At 39.6% G+C, this 16,022-nt stretch overlaps 1 protein-coding gene across 2 annotated transcripts in view; it reads left to right on the forward strand.

Moving 5' to 3' along the window:
• Positions 1-5,791: 5,791 nt before the first annotated feature.
• Positions 5,792-16,022, forward strand: part of ENTPD3 (ectonucleoside triphosphate diphosphohydrolase 3) — a 31,091-nt gene continuing 20,860 nt past the window's right edge. Inside the window, exons 1-2 of one of the 2 annotated variants that reach the window (XM_060781846.2) lie at positions 5,792-6,328; positions 10,327-10,381. In XM_060781846.2, coding sequence (XP_060637829.2) covers positions 10,342-10,381 — 40 coding nt within the window. In that variant the 5' untranslated portion in view covers positions 5,792-6,328; positions 10,327-10,341. Of the gene's footprint in view, positions 6,329-8,946; positions 9,064-10,326; positions 10,382-16,022 lie in introns of those variants that run through there. The other variant, XM_067470217.1, reaches the window with a different exon arrangement.

The raw sequence follows: 16,022 nt of genomic DNA on the forward strand, positions 1-16,022 counted from the left end.
CATCGGTTTCCAGGTGGAAGGCAGTCCTGGTCAGGGTTGGCTTGATGCGCCTTCCTCTTGGCACATTTCTGCCTGTCGCCCTCTATTTATGCATCTTTGAATTCCGCAGCACTGCTAGTCATAGCTGGCCTCCAGTTACAGCCCTCAAGGGCTTCCCAGTTTTCATTGTCTATGCAATAGTCTACTGCAAGGATGGTCACCCTTTGGCTTGAGAGACCCATAAAGCCCTCTGCCTAGTTTTATGTAGTCCTTGGTCTCTGTCTAGTGCAGAAGTGGAAAGATATAATGCTTGGTGGGAAAGGTTGAAAGCTATAGAAGAACAGAAGGAAGAGGGAAGGCATGCAATATATGGTTTGTATCTACAGCAGAGAGGTGGAAAGCAAGGGAAAGCCAAAATGGATACAACAATGAAAGGCAGGAAGTCCCCTATAGAACTGATCAGTTCAGACCTATAGGAAGAACAAGTCAAGAGCAATATGATGGGCAAGGAGGAAGAAAATGGTTGGCAAAAATTGCTAGAGAGAAAAGAGATTACAGTATTTATTGTTTGGGTTTGAAACCTAAACTGCCCTCTGCCATAGAGTGCTGGTGCTTCATCAAATTACAACTCCCATTGAGCCATGCCAGTTAAAGTGGTATCAAACTGAATCAAATTATATTAATTCTACAGTATGGATGTACCCTACCTCAACAAGCTTACCTGGCAATGCCAATGAGCAAGCAACATCAAACCCACCGTGTAACCAATACTGTATTAAATCCAAACCATTGTGAAAAATTTAAAATGAGATTTAAACCGAAGTGGTGGTAAACTGTACAATGGTGGGACCGCACTAGCTGTCCAAAAGTGTTGCTGCTTCTATTGCTGTAACAACAGCATAACTTCTGTAACTACGGATGACAATGTGATCGTCTACCACCAATGCTGCAGAAGTCAAGCCCACTTTTCTATCAATGCTTCCCATTCTGTGCTCTTGACCCCATAACTGTTCCCCCACATACTTGTATTTATACAGTGTGTGGGAGATCCCGGGAAAGTAGAGAATTTGTAAAGAACTGTTGCTTAGCAACCATTCTGCTCCCCCCCCCCCCCAACACCATTGCTTCTGGAGATCACCCGGAAAAGAGACAGAGAGTCGCCTATGGATGACGTTCAGCTCTCCCTTTCCTTCCCTGTGAAGGCAGATAAATGGAGTATAAACAGTTACTCTGCAGCTGGGATTTGGAGCTCTTTACAGTATAGTTTCCCCTCTGTTTCCACGGGTTCTGCATTCATGGATTCAATTTTTCATGGCTTAACAATATTTGGAGGAAAATTTTAAAAAGTGAACTTCCTTTGCCACAATGTTCTTCCTTTGCCAGCATGTCATCCTGTAGCTTGCCATTTCACAGATCCCCAAACTCCCTCTGGCAGTTGTTGGATTGTTTGCCCTTTTATATAAGGGATGCCATGCATTTTGGTTTCCATGGCAAAGCCCAGCAGATACATTATAGCTCAGTGTACTCGGTTATTGCACTTTGAGTCCATTTTAATTGGCATGGCTACTACATCCTATGGAATCCTAGTATTTATTATTTGGTAAGGCACCAGAACTCTCTGGCTGAGAATATTCAATCCCTTCTCCTAGCCTCGGTATGCAGGCCTCCAAAAGTTATCCACTACTCTGCTAAAAGGGGATCCTATGCAACTGATACACATTACTGTTTTGATCATGACAACAACCACACATGAATGGCATGAAAGCTCAAATAAATTTATGTTGGAAAGCAAGGGGTAGGGCAATAACAGCAGGAACATGGGCTGCACAGCTTCAAGACCTTTGCTATTTCAAGAAATCAAGGCCAAAATGCTTGATGGCAAAGGAAGGGTGTACAGTTTTCCTATGGAAAGGAAGACCTGAGAGATACACAGTAGAAAATAGAGATAAAGACTACCTACTACTATCAGCAGGGCCCCCTGGTAGCGAAGGGTTAAACCGCTGAGCAGCTGAACTTTCTGACTGAAAGATCGGTGGTTTGATTCTGGGGAGCAAGGTGAACTCCTGCTGTCAGCCCCAACTCCTGCCAACCTAGCAGTTCAAAAACATGCAAATATGAGTAGATTAATAGGTACTGCTCCAGTGGGAAGGTAATGGTGCTTCATGCTGTCCACATGATCTTGGAGGTGTCTACGGACAACACCGGCTCTTTGGCTTAGAAATGGAATTGAGCAGCACCCCGAGAGTTGGACACAACTAGACTTTATTTCAGGGGAAACCTTTACCTTTACTTACAACGATCAGCGAGATTACACCATCTCAGTTGTAGAGAAGTACACATTTGGAAGTATCTTGTAAGGGATATTATGCATGCGACAAAGTTCCATACCAAAAACCAATAGTTGTCTCCTTCTCTCCCCCCACTCCTCCTCCACCTGTTTTTTCATACTTCACATTGAGTCTCTTGTGCAAAAGTATCTTTCCCAAGTCTTGAAGTTTGGGAAAGTTACTTTCTGTCAGGCAACTCTTAGAATTATCACAGGGTGGGGTGTTCTGGAAGCTGTCACCACATTTTCCTTTGCACCATATTTTTAAATATTCTGATTTGGTTAGTTTTGGAGCACAACCCACAGCACGGTGAAGCTAGGCTTTTCAACACCTTCAGGTTGTAATCCTCTACTTATTTATATGGCATTAAACCTTACTGGATTAAATTGGATTGATGTTTGGATAAAAAAAATTGCACATACATTGACATCGGAATGTCCCTAACAATGCAAGTCTTGCTCATCTCCATATCATTCCCTTCTCCACCCTTTTTAAAAAAGCAGGGGTTGATTGAGCAATGTTCCTCGATACCTCACACAAGGGCACACCTTTCAAGGTGGCCAATGTGACTTACGCAAATTCAGAATGCCAGTCAAAACTTGACAGAATGAAATGCTTTTCATTTGTCCTCTCTAAACATTACTGGAATGATTTATTTATGATTTTACTTTACCTTACTCACCTATTGTTTTAAATCACATCTACTCTTTTCTATTTGGCCAACAAGAAAACTTGGCCAAGAAGGTGGCACAGAAATGACACTAGAGATTGAAATAATATTCTCTGCTCTTTATTCCTGATTTTAAAAAATCAATTCCTTTACAGTTGAGGAAACCTATTGAGAAGAATAACAGGGCAGTGAGACTTTCTCACAGTATTCTTCTCATTTGAATATCACAAATGGTTTCAGAGCATTTTTCTGGGCAGAAAGACATGAAAGTTTTGCGTAGAAAACACATTTACTGTTTTTGCACAAAGACATACTTTTTCCTATGGAGACAAATCTGCATAACACTTTGTGATTTTCAAATTTATTTATTTATTTATTTATTTTATATTATGCCCTTCTCACCCTGAAGGGGACTCAGGGCAGATCACAGAACACATATACGGCAAACGTTCAATGCCATTATACAAGACAAGATATAGGAAGAAACCCATTCAGAAATATTGTTTTCTCCCACAGAATGGAGAAATCTAATGATGAGTCACATTCTTACACATGAAAACAAAATAGTCAAAGGTTATACTTAACACACATGAACACTTTACACATAAACATAATTATATGTCATTGTACAGGGTTAGTCAAAATGCAAAGGCCAATAAGCCATTCAATTGAATGGCTTATTGGCCTATGCATTTTGACTAACCCTGTATATGGTGCACATATGTGCAACTGCATACAGATACAAATAAATAACGAGCAACCAAGAGTTTTTCCAGTAGAGGCATTTATTGTGACATTGCTTTTGCTGAAATCGTGGAATTTTTCAGAAAGTCTTTTTCCATTGGTAACACTGATAATTTCTGTAGTGAATCTTCAAAGTTGGGAAAAGTTACTTTTATGGTTGACAGCCCTCAAAAGCCCCTAGCCGGCATGGTGCAGAAGAAAGCAAAGGAAAATGCAGTAGGATTATAAGTGGGAAACGTTATCTGGACACATTATTGAACTTGGTAAAATTCCGTGAATGAAGCAAGGCTACGAAAGTATCTTTTTGAAGCATCATAAATAGCTGCACAATACCTTTTGATCAGTAATCCTAAAAGCTGTTTATCTGGAAGGCAAACATTGTAAAGTAAACATTGCTGTGTGTTCCAAACTTAAGTAGACTTTGAGATAGACATTTCTGCACACATTACCTGCATTTTAAAAATGGTATATTCTTATCGGGACTCCACTGTGGTGCATTCCCTTCATGTTGATATGATATGCTTATATGAGGGTAAGCAAAACAGGATCTGTTTTGAAAAAAAAAAAAGGAAACATAATGAGATAGTTCCTTCCATGACTTGAGAAGGGGGGATTCTGGTCATCCAGTCTGCATCCAGCTGACATAACTGAGATGTTGCAGATATAATAGAGATGTAGCTATGGCAGAGGTGGAGGAACTCATTCCTTCCAAATAAGAATCCTATAAAATGTTCCTTCGGTCTAGCATTCCAAAGAGTGAGACACAGAAATCCATTCATACTTAGAATGCTGTTATTTGCTATAGTTACAACAATAACTTTATCTGCATCTCTTCTTTGACTATCTGCACTCAATTTTTGAAGACTCGATTGAAGTTTTAAATTATTGTAATTCTAGGAATTTGGGAGCTGAAGGAAAATTTCATGGGATGGTGGTAGTAGGGTGACAATGTTCTTATTTGGATCATATTTCCTCAACTTCTGGTAAATAGGATCAGAATTTGTGAGAAATGCTACCAGCCCTTGTAGAAAGGGTGATGATCTACAGCAGTGGTTCTCAAGCTGTGGGTCCCCAGATGTTTTGGCATTCAACTCCCAGAAATCCCAACAGCTGGTAAACTGGCTGGGATTTCTGGGAGTTGTCGGCCAAAACACCTGGGGACCTACAGGTTGAGAACCACTGATCTACAGGTTCCTTCTTCCCAGGAGCACTGCTATCTTGTAGCATTGCTACATAAGAAGGGGTGGGTGGGTGCATTTGCTCCAGTTATCCCAATGACAAGGTAGCCTGGGCTTAAGTCAAAGGAAATCAAGGAGGAGGATCTGTATCGTGCTTGCACACACCTGGCTCAACAACAGGAAATATGAAAGATATCTTTGAGTCTTAGCAGTCCACAAGTTGAACATGAGCCTACAATGCAATGCATCAGCTTAAAGAGCAATGGGATTTTGGCCCACATCCAAAGAAGTATAGTGTCATGGTGCTTCTCTATTCTGCTTTGGTTAGACCTTACCTGAAATATTGTGTCCAATTCTGTGCACCACAATCCAAGAGATATATTGATAAGTTGAAACATGTCCAGACTAAAATGATCAAAGGTCGGGAGACCCTGCCCTATGAGGGGTGTCTTAAAGAACTGGGTATGTTTTGCCGGCAGAAGAGAAGGTTTAGAGGAGACATGTCCACCATGTTTAAATATATGAAAGGATGTCAAAGAATGCTGCCCTGGAGATCAGGACTTGAAGCGATGGGTTCAAAGTACTTGGAGCAATGGGTTCAAATTACAGGAAAGGAGATTCCATCTGAACATTAGGAAGAACTTCCTTGACTGTGGGAGCTGTTCAGCAGTGGAACTCTCTGCCTCAGAGTATGGTGGAGGCTCCTTCTTTGGAGGCTTTTAAACAGAGGCTGGATGACCATCTGTCGGGGGTGCTTTGAATGCGATTTTCCTGCTTCTTAGCAGGGGTTGGACTGGATGACCCATGAGGTCCCTTCCAGCTCTATGATTCTATGAATCAGCCTGTTTACCCAGGAGGAAGTCCCTTTGTATGTCTCAGGTAAGACTGTCTGAAGCCTTGCCAGAAGGAGGAAGGTTGCGGGGAAGGAAGGAGGGAGGAGACAGTCTGCTGCGAAGGTGAATGGAGCTGGGAGCTTCCTTCCCTCCTTCGAGAAAGCCCTCCCCTCCCTTTCTGACAGTCCTTCCCTCCCTCCTTTTGGCAGAAGGAGAAACCCAGGGCAGGAGGAGGAGGACGAGGAGGACGAGGAGGAGTTGAAGGCATCACCATCATCACCCTCATCCGAGAGGGAGCCCGGCAAAGAGCGGCTGCCGGTTTCTCCCTCATTCTGACTGCGGGAGGGGTCCTTCCTTCTTCGTCATCCCCTTCCTCCCTCCCTCCCTCCTTCCAGTGCGTCTCATTCCTGGCTCTGGGAAGGATGAGTCCCAGGTCTGAGGAGCCACAGCAGCCACCGCCGCAGCCCTGCCCTCCCACCTCCACGCAGGAGAGAATCCCTTCCCTTCCTCGCCCCGCCAAGGAAGCATGAGCTTCGGGACCACAGGCTGAAGAAGAAGAAGAAACAGCAGCTGCAGCAGAAGGAGCTGGTGCTGAGGGTAAGAGGTCCTCAGGGTGGCCTTTCCTTTGGGGTTTCAGGGCAACCCAGGCGTGCCAGGGCTCCCTGAGACCCTTCAGTGGGTTTCCAAATAGTGAAGGTGCTGAGTACTATCATTCCCCAATTGATAGTGCCAATGTTTTTACATCTTAGCTGTGTTTGTGTGAGGGAGCAAAGCCACTAGAGCAGGCATGGGCAAACTTGGGCCCTGCAGGTGCTTTGGACTTCAACTCCCACCATTCCTAACAGCCTCAGGCCCTTTCCTTTTCCCCCTCAGCCGCTTAAGCGGCTGAGGGGGAAAAGGAAAGGGCCTGAGGCTGTTAGGAATGGTGGGAGTTGAAGTCCAAAGCACCTGCAGGGCCCAAGTTTGCCCATACCTTGCACTAGAGGCATTCAGATGGCGGAAGGACCCATAGAGAAACAACATCTGCGCTCAGGTGTCCGGTACATCTATGAATGCATAAAAAATATTGTAGTATAGTTGTATTTTACAATATACAATACGGATGGGTTCCTGAGTTAATACGTACAACACAATAGCCCACTTGTACACAGAAAGAAAAATCAATCAGTTCAGCCAATAATGTGACTGGTGAGACTTATTATATAGTTCCAAATCATAGCATTCACAATACAATATTATATGCATTTAGTACAGTCACTCAAAAAAGTATCAATGTGTATGTTCTTGCGTCGAGTTGAACATAAATCCGTAGTCCACGACCGGTTTCGGCCTCACTCCAGGCCTTCTTCTGGTGGACTAAAATTATATATATATATATATATATATATATATATATATATATATATCTGATTTATTTTTCTTTCTGTGTACAAGTGGGCTATTGTGTTGTACATATTTATAATATAGTAATATACAATACTGATATTGTACTGTGCTAAAAATGGGTTGTTGTAGGTTTTTTGGGCTATATAGCCAAGTTCTAGAAGCATTCTCTCCTGACATTTTGCCTGCATCTATGGCAGGCATCCTCACAACCTCTGAGGATGCCTGCCATAGATGCAGGCGAAATGTCAGGAGAGAATGCTTCTAGAACTTGGCTATATAGCCCGAAAAACCTACAACAACTCAGTGATTCCAGCCATGGAAGTCTTCGACAATATATGCTAAAAATATAATATATTGTATGTACATATAATATTGATCAGAATATTGTAATACAATATAAGACTACTAATAATACAATATTATAATATATTTTATATTACATGTAATATTTCAGTATAGTGGTATAGTACAATATAGTAATATAGTAATATACAATACTAATATTGTGCTTTGCTAAAATATAATATATAGTATGTACATATAATATTGATCATAATATTGTAATGCAATATAATACTAATAAGACAAAATAATAATTATATATTTTACATTGCATGAAATATTACTAATAATATTGCAGAATAGAGATATAGTACAATATAGTAATATACAATACTAATATTGTGCTTTGCTAAAAATATATTGTATGTACATATAATATTGATCATAATATTGTAATACAATGTAATACTACTAATAATACAATATAATTATATAATTATATATTTTATATTACATGTAAGATTACTAATAATATTGCAGTATAGTGGTATAGTACAGTGTAGTAATATATAATACTAATAGTGTGCTAAGCTAATAATATAATATATTGTATGTACATATGATATTGAGCATAATATTGTAATATAATATAATACTAATAATTAATTAGTATAAATAAATACTAATAATACAATATAATAATATAATATAATAATATATTTTATATTACATGTAAGATTACTAATAATATTGCAGTATAATGGTATAGTACAATGTAGTAATATATAATACTAATAGTGTGCTATGCTAATAATATAATATATTGTATGTACATATGATATTGGGCATAATATTGTAATACAATATAATACTAATAATAAATTAGTATAAATAAATAATACTACTAATAATACAATATAATAATATAATAATTATATATTTTATACTGCATGCAGTATTACTAGTAATATTGCAGTATAGTGGTATAGTACAATGTAGTAATATATAATACTAATATTGTGCTATGCTAACAATATAATATATTGTATGTACATATAACTTGTAAGCCTTTGGGCTGAGAAGGGCAGGATATAAATGTCATAAATACATAAATAAATCCAGAGTGTCGTAGGGTTTGTAGCCTATGGAAAGCCTCCCTGTGTCGAAGGAGTGGCTCTTACCCAAGCATCCAAGGATATTGCTAAAGGATACAGCAGTAGAAGAATCTGATCTGTGGGAATGGATAATTATTGGCTGGTTGGGTTTTTCCCCTTCAAAACAATATATTGCACAGCATCACAACTGTATTGGGAAACAGTTGTATGAAAGGAGAAGTTAGCACTCCTCTAGAAGAGGTCCTAGTGGCCTGAACAACATGGATATCTTTCTCATTTTGTTTTTGCTGCCTAAGAGTGTCACTGCCCAGGCCTAGTGGTGCCTTTCCTGCCAAGAAGGGTCTTCAAGATCTGATGGCTTGCACAGGAAACAACTGCAAGCTGTGGCAATTATCCCCCCGGGCATAGAAGAAAAGACATTTATTGCCCTTTGGACATCCTCGCTCACTCACAATGTGTGTATCTTTCTGTCACTCTTCTCCAGCATTGCACACACAGTCTCTGCAGATATGTGCGCTTCGTTTTCCAGGCACATAGATATCTCTCCGGGTATGCTTCCTTCCCTGTCACATGCCATTCAATGTGTTCTTCCTCTTGCTTAAAGTGTTCCCATGCTAGGCATAATTAGGATTCATTCATGTCTGCATTAACCAAACACTGCATTTAGTTTCTCAACACATGAACTTCCATCCGCGTGAATCAACACACAACCTAAGTACCTCTCTGTGACAGCTTGACAGATACCATGTATTTCCTCTCTGCTTTGCTTGTTCTGTTTCCCTTTTGCTCAAACACACAGAGACATGCACACAGAGTTTGTTTGCCATCCTTCTGTTTCTTGTCTCTTCTGTTTCCCTGCTTCTTGAAAAATAAAGGCAACCCCTCACATTATAGCTTATCCTTGGCTTAGAATCATAGAGTTGGAAGAGATCTCGTGAGCAATCCAGTCCATCCCCCTGCCAGCTGGAAAATCACATTCAAAGCTCCCCTGAAAGATGGCCATCCAGCCTCTGTTTCCTTGTCCTTTTACAAGTACACTTTTTTCTCAATCATAAGGCAATGTTTTGCATATTTTAGAAAGATACGTATTTAAGCTGTACTCTGTCTGGAAAAGTACTAGGCATATTTTTTTTTAGTATTTTGAAGATGTGTTTACTATATTTTACATGGACATGTATTCACACCATCATTAGTAACAACATTGGCATATATTTATACTCTGCTGTGTAGATCTTAGCTAGAGATTAGGGAAAATAATGAGGTGGAGTAAAGGAGTAATATATTAATATTATATATTAATATAATAATATTATATTACTCCTTTATAATAGGTGCTTATACTGCAAATGGCTAGCTGCATTTGCAAAGCAACCTCTCCAACTATCTGCCAGGAGAGAACTAGTAGAGCAGGAAACGTTTCTCCCTGATTATTATTATTATTATTATTATTATTTCTGGAAGTTATTATTTCCTGAATATTCCTCCATATTGTTTCCTGTACTCATAGTCCAAAGTGCTAGAGATTTTCAATTTAGCCACCTCATCTTTGATACCAGTAATACCTGACTAACTATCCTACCTATTTGAATAATGTTGTACTACGATATGGAAACGGCCATAGCCATGCCTGTCTTCCATTTCAAACTATTTGTGAATCCAGTGCTTTTTGGCCCTTGCTGTTTCCAGGAAGTTTTTGCTTATCCCTCATTCCTCTGTAAGCCTTGAAATGGTTTTAAGTTTACAACTGTCACTTGTTTATTTGTATTTTTTCACAAACAACTCTCATGCTGAACGTGTGTTTCTCTTACTTAGTTTGAATAAAAAGAGATGTTTACTGCGCTGTCCCGCCAGCCCTGTGAACAAACAGGTTAGTAGCATTTACGGTGGATTGGCATGAAAACGTGCCAAGACACATTTCAGTTGATGTTACACATTTTTCTTTGAGGACACCTATATTTAACATAGCTCGCTGAACACATGTTTTGGTGTTGCAGAGGAGGCTCGTTTCAGAGCCAGCTTTGTGGGAAATGACTCTTTTCAACATCAGTAAGCTATCGAAGACAAATGTTCCTGTGTGGTCCAACATCTAGCCGAATTAGGGCTTGAGAATTGACTGTATTTATTTTATCTCTTGCTTCAGAATGATACTAGTCCAATTGTGACATACAACTGCAGTTTGAGATAATATTAAGAGATTGGGGTATGTATGGTAATTGATTTTTAAGACATTCAACCACTTCCTTTGTCCCTTTATAGTCTTAGAATTGCTTGGTACCCTTTTAATTCTTACAGTGTTAATTCAAGGAGGATTAGCAGGGAAGCTCTTCCTAATGTTTATTTAGATTCTATTTTATTGTTTCTTTTGGTATATTTTGATTATGTAGTAGACTGCCTTAAATACCCCAAAGGCACCAGGTTTTGTCTGATCCTGGAAGCTAAACAAGGTCAGTACTCGGATGGGTGACCGCCAATGAATACTAAGTGCTATTGGCTGTATTTCAGAGGAAGGAACTGCAAAACTACCTCTCAGTATTCCTTGCCTAAAAAACCCTTTTGAAATACTTGGGGTCATCATAAGTTGACAGAAGGTGTGCTGGTATGGCTGTACCAGGAGCTTCAGCTTCATTTTCTTTCTATTGAGTGTTCGCATATATTCCAAGGTTCCATGCATTTTGCAGTAAGGTGGCTTTCCTTGGTTTGCAATTATAGGTCCAATGACCTGTCTATCATTGTTAAGTTTTGGTTCCGCCCCTTTTTCCAGGGCTCTGGGAGGGAAAGGGAACAATTTTTAGTTTAGTCTTATAGTGGAAAGCTTAGCTACAGGACGCGGATCAGCTCCATCTGTAGACAAGCTTCGTTTCTCACAGCATCCGGGGGAAACAGAAGCATCCGGGGGAAACAGCTCCACATCTTTCGTGGAAAAGATCCAAAAGAACTCCAGCTGGAGAATCTATAAAGCCTTGGCTGGTAGGTCTACTCGGGTAACCAGAAGTAATTGGAGCCGGGAGTAAAGCCCACACCAGCAAGCATAGAAAGTAGATTGCCTGGGAGGGGTTAAAAAGAGTTTTCCTCTTAAAGAAAAGAAACAGTTCACGAAGCCAGTTACCTGTCCATTTGGGCAAGTTAAAAAGCATTTATTTGACTTGTTGAAGATCTGAGAAGTGTTTCTTTAAATTGTTGAAGATCTAAGCAATAATAAAGGACTTTGTTAATCTTTTCAAGCATCTAAAGACTTTTGTATAGGAAAATCCTTAGGGCCTTTCAGCCAAGGCAACCCGGCTTCCCGCTGGGCACAAAGAGCATGTCCCGTTCAAAAGATAATTATTATAGGCCCAGCGCGTGACAGCACAGAAGGTGACTTGAAAGTGTTAGGATTTTGTTAGGGAAAACTACCCCAAAATAACAGAGCATCCAAAATACAAACAGGATACTAAAAGTTGAGCAATCAGTTCACAACCAGCAGAGCATGAAGTGTCGTTGGTTGTGGCTGTAAAGAATGTAGAGCGTAGGCAGGCAAAGGTGCAGAGTCCAGTCTTAAAAATCACAAAAGGTTTATTTACAATAATAAGAACTAACTACATTTCTTAATGGTAAAAGAACTGGGTCTGAGCTACTCTATAACCCATCTCTTCTAAGGTTTGAAGGAAGGGAAAAAACAACAATCACTACATTTCTCTGACACGCATGCAGAGAGAGATCTCAATTCATACAGCATACTCTAAGGGCCCTTCCACACAGCCATATAACCCAGAATATCAAGGCAGAAAATCCCACAATATCTGCTTTGAACTGGGTCATCTGAGTCCACACTGCCATATATTCCAGTTCAAAGCAGAAAATGTGGGATTTTATTCAGCTGTGTGGAAGAGGCCTAAGATGTAAACAGCTGAAGTCATAAGTAAAGGCTTGCAGTAGAAAAGTATTCATTCTACACAACCAACCAGAATGAGAGCAGAGACACAGAGGAGAGAAGATATAGATACATTCTGTTGTACAGGAGGCACGTGGGAAGGGGAAACCCCAGCCTATTCTAAGCTAATTAAATTGTTCCTCATTGAGGACTTGAGACTTGGAAGTGTGGAGTTGAATTCAAACAGAAGGCATATGTCCACACATATACATACACACATTTGGACATTTCTGATTTTTACTGGCCAGGCCAAAACTTGAAAAATGTAGCATAGATTCTAATTCCAGAATTCTCCACTAAGGAGATTCTATAAGTTGTAGTTAAAAATATTTTTAGGCTTTGGGCCCAGGCTAATATGGTACAGAGTTTTTAAAACTCATCTTTACATTTTATAGCTGACTGCTTCACATCAATTGATTTTATTTTCCTCCCCCTCTCCCCCAATGTCGTTCTCCCTGCTGAACTCTCAGGATGCTTGGATTAGTCGGTCAATCTGAGCAAAATTTCACTCTCATCCATATAAGTATATTAAAATATTGATTTACTCCTGTAATAATGTCAGGAACCACTATAAGACTTCAGTTCTAGCCACACATCCTACTTCCCTGGGAGTGAGTCTCTTGGAATTCATATATATCCTGTATACGTATACAACTTAAAGATCCTTCGTTATAATAACGTGTTACACAGTTTTCTTCAGTAACTAACTCATGGCTGAATTACATTACAATTGTAATTTATTTATTTATTTGCTGTGTTTTTATCCTGCCCTATCTCACCCCAAGGGGGGGGGGGACTCAGAGCGGCTTACAACTTGACAAAATGCGATGCCACATCAAACATAAATATAACAGTTATAAATACATTAAACATTAAATCATTGAACATAAACCAAACATATATAAAATACAATTAAAATAGAATTTAAAACAGCAATTAAAACAAACCACGTAGTCCATAATCAGAGTCCACGAGCCATTCCAGTTACAGTCATATTGATTCCCGGCTGTCCATTGCATTGTTGCTCCAAATGTCTGGTTCCAAAGCCAAGATTTTACTTGTTTTTTTAAATGCCAGGAAGGAGGAGGCTGATTTCACATCACTAGGAAGGGAGTTACACAGCCAAGGGGCCACCACTGAGAAGGTCCTGTCACTCATCCCCATCAGCAGCACCTGCGAAGGAGGTGGGACCGAAAGCAGGGCCTCCCCAGAAGATCTTAATGTTTGTCCTGGTTCATAGTAATGTAATCTGAATAACCTAATTCCTTTTGCAATGTAGCTGAGTTTAGTTGCTTTTATAGTTATAGCACAAGCATAGTTAGGTGTGTGGTATACCATAGGACAGAGGCTTAGGCACTGAGATTTTTAAAAAAAGTCATTCAGAAGGTCATAATCCCAGCTACTTTTGAATAAACAGAAAATGTAAAAAATGTAATTACAGTTTAAACTATTATAGACTTATCATAACAAACAATTGCTTTGAAGCTTCAGGTTTACAAGTGTGGATAGAGTAAACGCTTGCTTTTCTAGAAACCTTGTTTGGTTGGTTGGGTTTATTTTGGAGCCAATTTTACTTTCAGTGTCATGAACCTTTTATAATCTAATTACCTTGTAATTAAACATTCATCTGACACAAGGGCATAAGGTGTGTTTCTGCCAAAAGGTTAATAGGTTGGGCTTGGATTTATCATCTGCTTGCAACTACTATGTGCTGAGTTCAGTGATGAATGTGACAAAGAAGATCCTAAATGAAATACTGCTTTAATGTTTGCCCTGATACTGAGGATCCATTTCCACTTTACTTTCAATTGTGATCATAATAAACTTTATGGTTATATCAGCCAGTTTGGTATATTAATTTGAGTGTCATGCTAAGACGATGAGGCCAGGATTTGAATACTCACTCAGCCATGGAAACCCATTGAGTGACTTTGGACAAGTCACGCTCTCTCAGCCTCAGAGACAAACGTCTCTGAACAAATTCAGCCAATGAAAATTTGTGATATGTGTACTTTAGGATCACCATAAGTCAGAAATGACTTAGAGGCACACAATAACAAATTAAGGGTATACGCAGGTAGAATTTTCTGGAATAACCAAAGGTAAATGCAGGAAAAACCAGTTCTAGCAGGATATTGATTTTCATAAGTATTAGGGGAATAAGACACCTTAAATACTTGCATGTCATTTGGATTTGCCCGAGTTGTTTTGCTGATGCAGTCAACAAGATGGCACCCCTTTCTTTGTATGGACTGGGACAGAGAGTGAAATTTTACTTCAACAACAGCAACTTATTAGGGTCCTCAACAATTTAATTTTGGAGGTGTGGGGCAAGATGTATAGGACATGTTGCCATGAAGGAAAAATGGCCTGGATCTCAGGAGAATTGCTGCTGTCGCTGAGCTGGGAAATGCCATTGTTGCCTGTCCCATGCCTGCCACCTGAAGTGGTTGCTTTACTTTGCCTAATGGGAATGTTGGCTCTGTATGTAACTTTTCTTACATCATGAAAAGCAAAACAAAATCGAAGGTTGTTCAAAAGTATACCTGTATCTGATGAAAACAATTAAGCAATTGATGGAGACAAGGAGCAGTCAAATTCTGCTAATTAAAGATAATGTTATTATATAGTAATCAAGTACCTCCCATACTTTTAATGGATTCACTTATGCCAGAAGGCTCTGAGGTAAGGAAGTATTACTAATTCTGTTTCTAAAGAATCTTGATGAGATGATGAATCATCCATGAGGAGAACAGGGAACTTAAACTGAATACCTGTATTCTAAAATGTTATAGTATGGTCTGTATTTTTCTTTGGGTGTGTCTGTGTGTATAAAAATATGTCTGAAGTCAGGGGTGTCAAACTCATTTTCACCAAAGGTCACATTAGCTTTATGGTTGCCTTCAAAGGGCCATTTGTAATTGGAAGATTGTATAAATGTAATGATGCTGCCTTAAAATTGAAAGTCTTGCAGGCCACATAAAATGATGTGGCGAGCCAGAATTGTCCTATGGGCCTTGCATTTGACATGTATGTCCTAAGTATTTATTTATTGTGTCAGAAGCAAATTGAAATACAATTATAATGCATTTTAAAAAATCACGAAGTTAAAAACTTGGCATTATACTAAATTTCCTTTGACCAGAAGCTGGCCACTTCAAGCACTGTAAGAAGGTCCTTCATTGTGTATGTGGCAGGGCTCAGACTGCATTGTAGTATGTGATCTGTGGTTTGCTCTTCTTCACACTTGCCTGTCATGGACTCCACTTTGTGGCCCCATTTCTTAAGATTGGCTTTGTATCTTGTGGTGCCAGAGCGCAGTCTGATCAGTGCCTTCCAAGTCACCCAGATTTCTGTGTGCCCAGGAGGAAGTTTCTCATCTGGTATCAGCCACTCATTGAGGTTCTAGGTTTTAGCCTGCCACTTTTGAACTCTCACTTGCTGAGGTGTTCCTGCAAGTATCTCTGTAGATCTTAGGAAGCTGTTTCCCAATTTAAGGCTTTGGCTTGCTGGCTGATATTTGAACAGAGGATGGGCTAGAGATATCAATGCTTAGGTTCTTTCATTACTGGCTTCTACTTCCCTATGGATGTCAGGT

Source organism: Anolis sagrei, chromosome 6 (genome assembly GCF_037176765.1).
Source record: "Anolis sagrei isolate rAnoSag1 chromosome 6, rAnoSag1.mat, whole genome shotgun sequence".
Lineage (NCBI taxonomy): Eukaryota > Metazoa > Chordata > Lepidosauria > Squamata > Dactyloidae > Anolis > Anolis sagrei.